The sequence below is a fragment of the Myxocyprinus asiaticus genome, chromosome 7 (genome assembly GCF_019703515.2).
Source record: "Myxocyprinus asiaticus isolate MX2 ecotype Aquarium Trade chromosome 7, UBuf_Myxa_2, whole genome shotgun sequence".
In the NCBI taxonomy this organism is placed as follows: Eukaryota; Metazoa; Chordata; class Actinopteri; order Cypriniformes; family Catostomidae; genus Myxocyprinus; species Myxocyprinus asiaticus.
In genome coordinates, this window is record NC_059350.1 from 6,507,483 (window position 1) to 6,520,601 (window position 13,119).

Sequence of the window (13,119 nt, forward strand, 5' to 3'; positions counted from 1 at the left end):
TGGATTAACAACTTTCAAATCCCCCAAGAACTTTTCTCAGGAATGTTTCCAACTCTCCGAGGATAATCATTCACTCTACACGCTGCTTGAGGTTGCTATAAAAGAGGAAATACACTTGTGAACTTAGTGTGGGAAAACGTACACAGTCATAGCAGACATTCTTTAAACCAAAACTAAATAAATAAATAAACATTGGTAAAGAGTTCAATGTGGATTGAAACTAAGTTCTAAGGATGATAATTAGACCAAAATGATTCATAATGTCTTTTTAACAGTACCTGGAATGAAGCCATTACAAAACCCTAGGTAGATGTGTTTGTGTATTCAAGTGCCACCTTTATGTACCCTAATCAGAACCCATTAGTAGAGGGTTTTAGCTCTCTGAAGTAGACTAATATCTCATAATGTAGCAATCCATTAATGTCTGGAGAAAACATCAGTATCATCACAAGTAGAATCAACCATAAAAACTTCATTTCAGCAGGCAGATATTTCGATTAAAAAAGAACTTCAACTTTTAAAAACACATCCCGAGACATCTGTGTTCTGTTCTATTACTGGTGCTACGTCTAGCTTTTTTTAGTACGCAAGTACGCACTGGGTCTGAATGGCCCATTACAGTGTTAAAATACTGATCTTGCACAACCAAAGAACCACTGGAAGCTGGTGGTTCTTTTATGCTTGTTGGGTCAACATGAACTAGCTCTAAAGTCTGAAAAATACTCTTGAAAGTACATGAATGCAAACGCTTCTAGCCATGTAAGGTCGATTTTATACAAGTCATTGAGTTCCAAAATGTGCTAGAAACAATTCATAACTCAACACAAGTATGCGTTTCATTCGATATAAGGGTGGCAATAGTGGGCATTAGTAATCTTCTTCTGTCAGTTTTCTCTTTGAAGTCAACAATCGTCATGGCAGAACAATCGTTTGAAGAGAAAGTTATTTAAACTGTCAAGATATTTATAGCGAACTATTAAAATAATAACACATCCGATTTATTGGTACAGATATTTGTAAGTCACTCTATCGTCCGGAGAACCTCAACACCTGGGTCAACATCGGATCGCACCCGGTCGACTGCTTTGCCTTTCAAAGTATACTTTTTTTGACCTCAAGTGACTACGAACACGTTTGATGCATGCACACTACGACTGCTTTGTGATACTCTTTCAGTACAGTCAGCAGCTGGTGCATGCGCCAACTATGCGCACAGACGAGGACTGTGCACATGTCGAGAAAATTTGGGCTATGCGGAGAGTTCACGCAGGCTATGTTCATGACGAAATTTGCGTCACTGTGCGCGGAGCGATCAGCAACACAAACAATCGAAGTATACTTTGGGCTTTAGATGACAGGGAGGGAATTTTGTCCTAAAAATTGTTTCGCAATAGTTTTACATTTTCTCGCAATAGTTTTGCATTCCCTTGTAATAAATTAACCATGGTTTTACTATAGTAATATTGTACACTGAAGTAACCATGTTTTATTTGCGTAAACCATGGTCTTACTATAGTGATATTGTAGTAACCATATCTGTAGTAACCATGTTTTTTGCAGAAACCTTGATTTGGATACAATTAACCATTTTTAAACAGCAACCACAGTTGGACCATGGTATTTGTAGTAAAACCATAGAATCCACAAAATTATTTTTTATTATCAGCTTTCTTATATTATTACCATGGTTTCACCATGAATATCATGCTTATTATACGGTTACTGTAATAAAACCACGGTTAATTTTGTGGTTATGGTTTTACTACAAAAACCATTGTTGAACTATAGTTACTATAGTAAAACCATGGTTAATTTATTGGGAGGAAACGCAAAACTATTTCAAGGACAGGCAAAATGAATTGCGAAGCAATACAAAACTTATTGCGAGGGATATATTCTGATATAAAATATATTCTGATTGGCTGTGATTGTATTGTCATGTGGCAGTTTCAGTGTCGCTGAAAACTTGTTGCATCACGTCTGGTTAGGACAGGACATGGTGTTAGTCATATACAAAAAAGGAAATGACCCAATATCATTGTTAAGTACTGATTACCATGTGCAAAACCAAAGCACTGAGCTTACCATGATGAAATCATCCTTGGGATTTGGTAGCATGCAATTAGGTTCGAGGTTGTGCTCAAAAGCAATAAGGCTGAACAACACAATCAGAGACATTCCCAGCCTTCCGTTGGAATGTTGGATGCACCGTCTCTAGAACTTACTGTCATAATGAGACAAAGCTGGTGGGCCTTCTCCCAAGAGATCATATGATTGTCGTTTAGCATGGGAAAGAAGGCATCTTACAAAGCTTAAGTTTGTTTTTCCTTCAGAAGCAAATGAAGTGGAATCTGCAATGCAGATTCGTTTGGTCTCTTGTACTGAATTGATGTAACAAATGGAGATGTGAGTAAATAACACAAATTTTTTGGGTGAACTATCCCTTCATTGAAGGTTCTTTCCTCTCTATGGGCCACCATCAATTATTCAGCAGTGGAACAATAAAAAAAGGATCATTCTGGTGCTGCAAAAGCATATTTCATTATTATTTTTTGGAGCAGGACTTTTTTTTTTTTTTGCTGAGAAAGTGTTTTTTCCCCCCATCAGTGGAAGTCTTTTTAATTAAGTCGTTTGCCCGAGCTGCAGAAGGCACAACTTGCGACGCAAGTTCATTATTCATGGCAAACAAATGCAGCACTACAATTGTTTCAGAGTCATTCAACAGGTACAACAAATCAAGTAAGGACAAACAGGCCACAAGTTTTTCCTTTTACATCATTACCCATGTTTAATCTGGTGTAGCTTTAGCTACATTGCTTTATTACATTTTCATAAAAAGTAGGTAATAGCAGCTGAAATTTTTTTATGCCTCTGACCCCAGGGAAACAATATGTATCTGTTACCACACAGTTCCGACAGTTTAAGCAGGCCAGTCACAAACAGAACATTTGAATCATTTATGCAAATGAAACACTGTATCTCTATATGAAACCCAATGTATCACTACGCCTGAGCCATACATGAGAATATTCAACACTAGCTTTGAAACTCCCGACTACTTCAAAATTAATTAAATAGTCGGTCGGATTGATGGGTGGACGTTCCATTATACTGGCTTGACTAAGCCAAGATACTGTAATTCTACAGACTTTGTTTAGGATTTTTCCAAAATCAAGACCAAAATTATCATTTGTAACTCCTCCTAGAGCTTTCAAGCAACATCCAACAAACTTGGTTCAAACATTCAGACTGTTCTGACTCGTGTAGCTATAGATTTTCGAACAAATCAGAATTAAGTTTTTCACAAAGCGGACGATAAAAACAAATTTAATTTAAAAAAACCCATAGACTTACATTGACTGAATGTTCCTTTAGCAAACCTGTGTCTCACTATCGTTTTGAAAATATTTAAACTTTCCCTATCTAGTTCTTTTTGTAACATTTAGTTTACTGTCTCCAAAGGTTGAATAGCTTGCTCTGTAGTATTCTTCATTTGCAAGTCTATTTGAATGAAAGTGTCTGCTAAGTGAATAAATGTGAAGTAAATGTATTTTTGAAGATAACAGCTATGAGAAGAAAGTGCTTTATAGCAAACAAAGAAACGTCTGAATTTGTTCTTGATGGGGAAATGATAACAACCCATGATCCTGTAAATCTAAACCAACGTTTGCATTCTACTATGCACAGAATACAAGAACAAATAATGTTTTGATACACTCCACTGATTCCCTAAAACTCATAATAATTTGTGGCAAAAACTTAAGATATCATATGATTTGGCTGGTGGAAAAAGGTAAAAATTGTATTCCCATAGAGACCAGACAACCATTCAACAAACAGAATTTCACATCCATACAATACAGGCACCAAATTTTAGCTGGCCTCCAATCCAACACTTTATTTAAAGAAAGGAGACATCAGTGAACAAATCTGGCAACTCATTCCATATTTATTTATAAAATACAAATGACTGATGTACGTAGGTCAATAACCTGTCATTCCATTGTCTCATTCAATGTTTTCTTTTCTTCCTATTAAAATCATGGTTGAGGTTTAGAGTTTGGATAAGGTATTATACATTATGGTTAGGGAAAAATCATAATAACATCATTCTTTGGTTCATTCCCTTTTCTCTATGGCAGTAAAAGTTGCATGTTGTGCGATTTCTTAGGGTTTTGCCATCGCGTACTATTATTATGACTTCTCATGAGACCGGGTTGAATCTACATGAACAGGTTTAAGTTCTGCAAAGGTTTGATAAACACCCTTTGTGTTGGTAGCAGATAAGTCCCCCGCCCCACCTCCACACTGTAAGAAACTCAATACTGCAGATAAAACATGGGCTGCAGTTTTCAAGCAGGATAAACATCTCATTACAGCCATGAACAAATGCAAGAACTGCAACAAGTCCATTCTTCCTCATTTATTAGACAGTCCCATGGGGAAATCCTTTTAAAGATATTTCAGATATTTCCAAACACTTGTGTCTAAAAATTTCAACAGAAATTATCTAAATATTTTAGGGCACTTGTAAATGTGTTTATACCATGTTTAAACATTTTGGGGGACAAAAAAAAAGCCACGGCTTACAGAATTTGCATCAGAAAAAATCTTTTAGATCAGAGCAAATCTTGTAAATCCTTCACATACCCAGGGGCCCCCATCCAGAATCTCAGCCGATGCGTGGAACCCCAATATAAAAAAACGCTTTTTCATTTTTTACGAATTTAAACAAATATTATTGTAATATATAAGGCTTAACATATCATTAGTTATAATTATACTAATCCTAACTGTTAGAATTGTCATGAGAATTAAAAATAAATCGAAAAGCAAATATGGGTCTGTCTTATATTTTTGATCTAAGCGGTCTTGCATTCATAATATAATTAAGAAGTAATTCAAATGTGCCTTGTAGATGAATAGCATTTGTCTGAATATAATATTTTGTTTCAGCATTTGACAAATTAAAAATAGGAGAAAACAAATGTGAGTACATTAGTATTTGGAAATAAACATATTGCTCTACAATAAGTCTTATTTAGAGGTTAATTATAGTGTTAATGTTGAGTAAGTTGGATGGGCCATGTTGACGAGAAAATTTCCGCACTCAAAATATGGTAATGAGAACACCACTTGCATTTGAAGTTAAATAAAGGATAAACATTAGAGTTTACTGAATCATTAACATGGATGGCAGGCAAAACGAAACAAACTCCAATTACAGAGTGCCATATTTTATCCCTTTAAACAGGCTTTGCAATGCAAATGAACAGATACCTTCTGGCAAAAATTTATGTTCTTCATGTAAAATTATTGAAATCGCTCATAGCAAGAGAATATAAGCAAATGTTAATGGGAGAAAAAAATACAGGATAAAGGACTAGGTATTACATTCACAATGTACTTCCTTAAAATGTTTGGACATTACATTGCATACATGAGTACACCAAAGACGTACTTCCTAAATGACTGCTCTACTACTTAAAATGGGTCTACATTGAAGGCTCCACATAAGGACCACTTCTTATTTATTTATTTTCTGAATTCCAGAAGATGTAAAAACTAGTTGCATACTGGACCAAGTCAAAAGAACCCAACCCCAATCTTAATGATATTTTGGTCCCTAGATATAGCTCATGCCCTTCCGTCAATGTCGGTCTGGGTTAGGTTAAGTTAAGGTTCGGGTTAGGCCCGCTTTATAGTAAGCCAGGCAAAATCATAGGTCTGATAAGTAACACACTTCACCTTAAGCATCGCATGATTTGCATCATATGAGGTTTCATGCATTTCAGAAGCATAAAGGGTGTGTGGCCATTAAGGGGCCATTCAGACCGAACGCTGAACAGCCTATCGCTGAATGGCCACTATCGCACTAACACACTATCTCTCTAAATACATTTAACATACTTGCTAGAGCAATTTCTGTATTGAACGTAACAAACAAATAGCTATGTTTCCATCCATGCTTTTTTTATGCGCATTTTGGGTTATTGCATAAAAACTGCTGGATGAAAACACCAAGATGCAAATAAAATCAGGGGGCCTGGGTAGCTCAGTGGTAAAGACGCTGGCTACCACCCCTGGAGTTTGCTAGTTCGAATCCCAGGGCGTGCTTAGTGACTCTAGCCAGGTCTCCTAAGCAACCAAATTGGCCCAGTTGCTAGGAAGGGTAGAGTCACATGGGGTAACCTCCTCGTGATCGCTATAATGTGGTTAGTTCTCGGTGGGGCACGTGGTGAGTTGAGAGTTGTTGCCGCGGTGGATGGTGTGAAGCCTCCACACGCGCTATGTCTCCGTGGCAACGCGCTCAACAAGCCACGTGATAATATGCGCAGGTTGACGATCTCAGACGCAGTCCTCCGGCGAATCACTACGCGACCACAAAGACTTAAAACCACATTGGGAATTGGGCATTCCAAATTGGGAGAAAAAGGGGAACCCTTGCAAAAAAATGCAAATAAAATCTCCAAAATGCACATAAGAAGAAGAAATGGGCATAAACTATGATGGAAACACATATACCGAATAAACTCCAATCGAATTTATTACGAATACAAGATGCACATCAAAAAAGTAATGTGACTGAATAACTCGTTCATAACTGGACTAACAAGCGGACCAATCATCACATCTGAAATGTTGCTATGGTCATCCTGAAATAACTGTGTCTAGAAAATCCAAAGCCTGCAAAGAGCTTGCAGAGCAAATAAGTCGTATACAAACTTGAACTGTGCCGGAGAACATGTTTATTGACAGTTTTGAAACATATATTATAGATCCGCACAGCAAAGACATAAGAGGAACGCACACACATTGTACTCCCAGAACCGTGTGACGCGCTGTCGCTCCCAGACATGATACAAAGTTCTTTACAGTGTTTTGTCTCTGTGCTCTCAACCGCAAGTATTTATTAAAAAGACTCACATTGACTAAAATTTCTCCGGAAGTGCCGATTTTGTTCTTTTGAACATGGGATTGAAACGATTCTTTGTTCACACATTGTTTTTGCGATATTATGGTTTTTCGAATAATAGAAATTTGCAACTTGGATGGAAACACAGCTATTGTCATGAATCTGTAGAAATATAAGAGGACACTCACTCCAATGTTGAAGTTCCCAATGAAGTAGTCAAGGTTTGTTTGGATGAAGCCAATGTTTGTTAATCCCAACTGAGCGCTTCTGTCTCTGGCCCTGACCAGAGACTCCTCCTTATTTTCAATGAGAATAACCTGATTGGTGAAACAAAGGAATAATTCATTCTACCACACATTATATTTCTTACAACAAATGGGTTTTGTTGTAATAAAACATTACTAAATTATTTAAGTCAGATTACTTTTCTTAAAAAAGGTATTTCATCTTTTAAAGAGAAAAAAGTACATCTTCTAAATAACTATCTAATAATGCACTGAACCATCCTAATGTGTATAAGTGCCCAAATAGTTTCCTAATATAGGTACTACTGTTACATTTTCCTATCCGCACTGGTTAAAGCATGATTTTCCCAACAAGGTCATGAGGAGAGAGAGAGAGAGAGAGAGAGAGAGAGAGAAAACAATATTGTGGAATTAGTTTGTTTATCCATTGTCTCCAAATGAGGTCACCTGCGAAGAAGACAGGTTTAGTTTCTTTCCTTTGTCTCAGTTAACTTGAACTTGCTACACTCGAACAAATCTGAAAGTCGTACCTGACATTTAGGAAGCCTGTGTGCCAAAACAATCCCAACATGCCCCTGAGAAAACAAACAGAGAAAACAAGCAAAAGGACTCAGGGACACAGACCTCAAAGAGCTCATTACATCAAAGTCTGGTAAGAAGAACACAATCGCCCATCAGAATATAATGACCTGCGGCCCTTGGGCTGTAACAGCTCTGAACTTGTAACACGCCAGGCTTATATGTATGCACACAATAACAAGAGCACTACCAGAGATTACATGAGGTGTCCAGGGAGAGGAACAGATGCTAGACAACACACACAGGTTTACTTATCTAAATGATGACATGCCATAGACTTGTATTATTTTTATATAAAAACTAATTAACTAATAATTTATTTTCAAATTAGATATTTTTCCAAATGAGGATGTTCCCAAAGGGAGCCTTTGTCAGACTTAGCTCAAATCTGAGGACAAATTTGTATGTACAAACATATATTCTCGTAAGAAAACACAATAATGTTTTTAAATGTCACAAGGTAACCTACCCCACCGCTGCAGAAATCCACCACAATGTGTCCTGGGCGGGCCATCTCTGTCACCATGGCAACCAAGTTGTTGAGCTGTTGTTGTTTGCGTATGGCACGGGCGTCTGACATCTTGCCTTTGGAGTAAAGTGAATGTCAGCATCTCATTGATGAAACACATACTGCAATACTTAACCGTAATGAAAGAATAATTTGGCTACACTTTACATTACAATGTCAAAATAAATATATTAAATTATACTTTATTTAATGCTGCTTGCAAATGAAGATTAATATACAGTAGTTACATATTATGTATACAGTGTAGGGTGTAATATGAGTACAAAGTAATTAGTTACTGTAATCTAATTACTTTTAGCCCAAAAGTAGTGTAACACATTACATTTTTATTCTTGTAATCAGATTTAAGTTTGTTACTTTCCAATATGGTAATTTTATGTACATTACTTGGATTACATATATTCTAAGATAGTATTATTAATGTATAATATGTAGGGCTGTCAATCAATTAAAAAGTTTAATCGAATTAATTACATGGTATGCCGATTAATCAAATTAATCACACTTAATCGCATACATAAATATTTGCTGAGAAAGCCCCTCAAATAACAATAACTCAATATATAATGAATAGTTATATTTTAATAATTACAAATAAAATTTATATATTTAAAAAAATACAGAAAATTAAAATGCATTACATTATTTAGGCACACAAGTTAAGCATTAAAACAGACAATACAAAAAGTGGCTTTAGAATGCAATATATTATTTATTTCCATATTATTGAACATAAGCCTATTATTGGCCTACAGTTCATAGCAACCATTTTGCAATTTAATTTGTCAATCAATCCGAGATTTATTATAAGGGCTTGTCTAAGGACTCGTCAATGTACGCCTGCGTCAGACGGACGCTTTAGGAGCGTATTGGTTGCGTTGCATCATAAACAGGGTTGGGAGGGTTACTTTTAAAATGTATTCCACTACAAATTACAGAATACATGCTGTAAAATGTAATTTGTAATGTATTCTGTTAGATTACTCCAGGTCAGTAACGTAATCTAAATACTTTGGATTACTTCACTCGCAGATTTTTTTCCCACTTGTTTTAACTATAAACAAGTTAATAACAAGTGAAAAAAATCTGCCAGTACAGTAATGCAAAATACACTTATTTTAAAAATACATTCTCTGAAAAAGGCCTAAATATTTTATGCAATGTAGCTTCTAAAACAAGAGAAAACCAATTGATCTTGTTTTAAGGATTTATATATATATATATATATATATATATATATATATATATATATATATATATATATATATATATATATATATTTTTTTTTTTTAACCTATACAAAAACAATACAAAAATTCTCATCAAGAATAAGATTTTTGCCCTAATATCAAAGGTCTTACTAGACAAAATCCGTTGTGGATTTTCTTGATAGAATAAATATGATCATGTCTGGTAACAGGTGCATGTAAAATGGCTAGAAATAGCATTTTAGCTTAGCATAAAGCTAAATGTTCACATGACAATTTACACAAGGTTTACTTCTATTTCGGCTGCTCCAGGCTTACTTAAAACGTACTTCTCTGTTTGCTCGTGTGAATGTAACACATCTTGAGAAAGTGTTTCACCAGTGTTTAAACACTCCTCGGATCGCATACTTTTTGTGGTTAAATGTGAATAGACTTAATATTAAATGAAACAAATGACAATAAAATGCAAAGTAATCTCTTCAGTAATCAAAATACATTTTGAATGTAACTGTATTCTGATTACCAACGATTTAAATTGTAACTGTAGAGGAATACATTTAATAATATTTTGTATTTTAAATGTATTCCGTTACTCCCGAACTCTGATCATAAACATACTGTTTTTGGTCGCTGTGTCAAGTTAAACGAAGTTTGAAACTAAGAAAAACACGTCTAGAGATCCCTGCCTTCGGATTTGCGCTCCATCAATCTGTGTTTGTACGCAGGAATGTGTTCTCATGATAGCTGTCTCGTTTCGAAGGCTGCATGCTAGGTAGGACGCGTCCTTTTAAGGCTGCAGTATACCGAGCGTCCTCCTTTAAACAAATCTCATTTAAACGAGACGGCCTTCGTAGGACAAACGGAAACAGAACGTAACATGGTTGCTATGACAGCATGCCACTCTTTAACAAGCACGAGCACTTTGAGTGAGAAGGGAACAAAGTCCCATTTTAGGAGAGTTATAATGATGTAAAGAGAAAAGAAAATAGATTTCACAGGTGTACTTTTAGTCTAATACTTTTTTTAATGATATATTAATATAATTACACATATTATATACTCTGCACCCATCTACTGAGGTACTTCAACTTGGATATTATCATTAGTTGCGTTTGAACATCATATTTAAGGGCAAATTGGCGTACTTTTTTTAGACATTTCCGTTGAAGCAAAGAATTGTGGGTTGTGAGTGCCCACGAAGGATACACCTCATGCATCCTCAGAATTCCCATGAAAGAACGTCACATTCAAAGGCTGCATTCGAAGTGTCCTATTCGCTTTTATGAAACAAGACAGCCTCGATGACGTATGCGGCCGAGAAATGCGACCTCCGGTGGATGCAGCCTTCCAAACGAGACACAGCCGTTGTGTTGTCTGCTCTCGGTAAGTGTGGTTTGTTCTGTCTGTTTGAGCTATGCTTTGCCTATACAGCAAGTTTCGCTTACTGCCCCCTGGAAAAAACAGGTGGTACTTCATGCTTGAATTGCTTATATGGAAGCAATATTCCATATTACGGTCAGGGAAACTGATTGTGTAAATTTTTTAACACGTTAATTTTTATATAATTAATCGACAGCCCTAATAATATATTTAACATATGAATTCATATGTTCAAAGGTTTGCATTTCTGTGACAGCTAAAAGGTGTGCGACAATGAACAAGGGGGAAATATACACATTATTTTGAAATCGTTAAGCTGAAAAAACTTTTCTGAGAGACATTTTTAACAACGTAACTTAAAAGTAATAAGCAATATGATTACTTTTCGATTAAGTAATCAGATAACTATTTTTGGAGAAGTAATTAGTCATTAGTAGTGCATTACTTTTTTTTGGGGGGGGGGGGGGGATTTTTCCCCTTTTTCTCCCAATTTGGAATGCCCAATTCCCAATGCGCTGTAAGCCCTCGTGGTCGCATAGTGATTCGCCTCAGTCCGGAGGACTGAGGACAAATCCCAGTTGCCTCCGCATCTGAGACAGTCAACCCGCGCATCTTATCACGTGGCTTGTTGAGCGCGTTGCCACGGAGACATAGCGCGTGTGGAGGCTTCACGCCATCCACCGCGGCAACCACGCTCAATTCACCATGTGCCCCACCGAGAACAAACCACATTATAGCGACCACGAGGAGGTTACCCCATGTGACTCTACCCTCCCTAGCAACCGGGCCAATTTGGTTGCTTAGGAGACCTGGCTGGAGTCACTCGTAGTGCATTACTTTTTGAGTAACTTAGCCAACACTGCATATTAAGTATGTGTAGTTCATAATATTACTCAGTACTTAAAGCTGAAGTATGTAATTTCTGCGACACTAGCGCCCCCAAATGGAATTGCAAAAATAAAGTTTTCAAAACAGCTTTCCGAATAAGCCCCTCATCTGAATTGCTCAAACAGTCAGATGTCCCACCTCCAACTCAAGCTATCGATTGAGTAACATTGTAGGGTGGGGTTTAAGCGGGTTGCTCAAAACAAACACAGGAATTTTTATAGTGCCACAGAGACACAGTGATTACAGTTTGGGAATATGAACCTATGAATTGTTTAACTATAGTTGTCTCTGCATATTAAGATTACATACTTCAGCTTAAATGTAAATTAAACACACTGTAACATACAAATTGAATACTGTAAAATGTGACCAAACATTTAATCGTGTGCATTTATAGTCACTCAATTACCTAAATGGATCCTCGCTGCTTTTATAAAAAATTATAGCATGAATGACAAAAAAGCTGTGGTAAAAAAAAAAGGTATTTAGCTGCAATGTGCATGTGGTTATACATTTAGCATATCCATGTTAATGGCTTAAATATTTTTTTAAATTATCAATGGTAAGGTAGGTTAGGAATGCAATTATGACAGTTTTAACTTTCAACAGAAAATGTACCTGTTTTATGGTAAGAACATTTTTTGGTTCTCTGTTCTCTGATTTGTCCTTGCCTTGCACAGCGCTCAAAGGATTTACATCTGTCTCTAAGCACTCAATATAAACAGCTAATGAATAACTCAAAACTGCTTTCACTATTAGCATTCTTGCATTCCACAAATTGAAAGAAGAAACAGCCAAGCATCACTCTATATTTCATGATTAAAAAGACTAAATTATTTCAACGGATATGTGAGAAACACTAAAAGCGCCAAAGCTCTCCAATATACATTTTTACACCTTTTTTCATCCACTCAAGTCATCTCAAACTTTAATTGGAGTTGAAGGGTGTTTTCACACAGCCACCATCTCTGCCACTGGGAATAAATTTGCAGCAGCTTTCCTGTTTTGAACAGAGCGCTCAGACTGTGTTGAAGAAACACCATCAATGTAATATAAATCACAGACGTGTCTGTCATGCACTGCTGCGCTGATTTTATGCACAACTCTCAGATGACAGCGGATGCACTACCTGGAGCCAAATAAGAAGCAAACTACGGAAAAGCCCAACAATGCTTTGTACAGATTTGTTAATCATCATAAGCAATACCGGATAATTAATGTCTGTGATTATGACAGGTAACCAATCAGGGATGAAACACTAAAGAAGCACCCAAACCAACACTATTATTATCATCATAAACAAAAACTAAAAGAGTACATGGAAACGGGAATTACCTGAAATAAAACTAAAATCTTATGCAATTAGAACAAATT

At 36.3% G+C, this 13,119-nt stretch overlaps 1 protein-coding gene across 2 annotated transcripts in view; it reads right to left on the reverse strand.

Moving 5' to 3' along the window:
* Window positions 1–13,119, reverse strand: part of gstcd (glutathione S-transferase, C-terminal domain containing) — a 77,605-nt gene that overhangs the window by 12,912 nt on the left and 51,574 nt on the right. For both annotated transcript variants that reach the window (XM_051703269.1, XM_051703268.1), the window contains exons 6-8: window positions 8,210–8,325; window positions 7,692–7,736; window positions 7,105–7,233 (exon numbers count right to left, since the gene is read on the reverse strand). In XM_051703269.1, coding sequence (XP_051559229.1) covers window positions 7,105–7,233; window positions 7,692–7,736; window positions 8,210–8,325 — 290 coding nt within the window. The remainder of the gene's footprint in view (window positions 1–7,104; window positions 7,234–7,691; window positions 7,737–8,209; window positions 8,326–13,119) is intronic.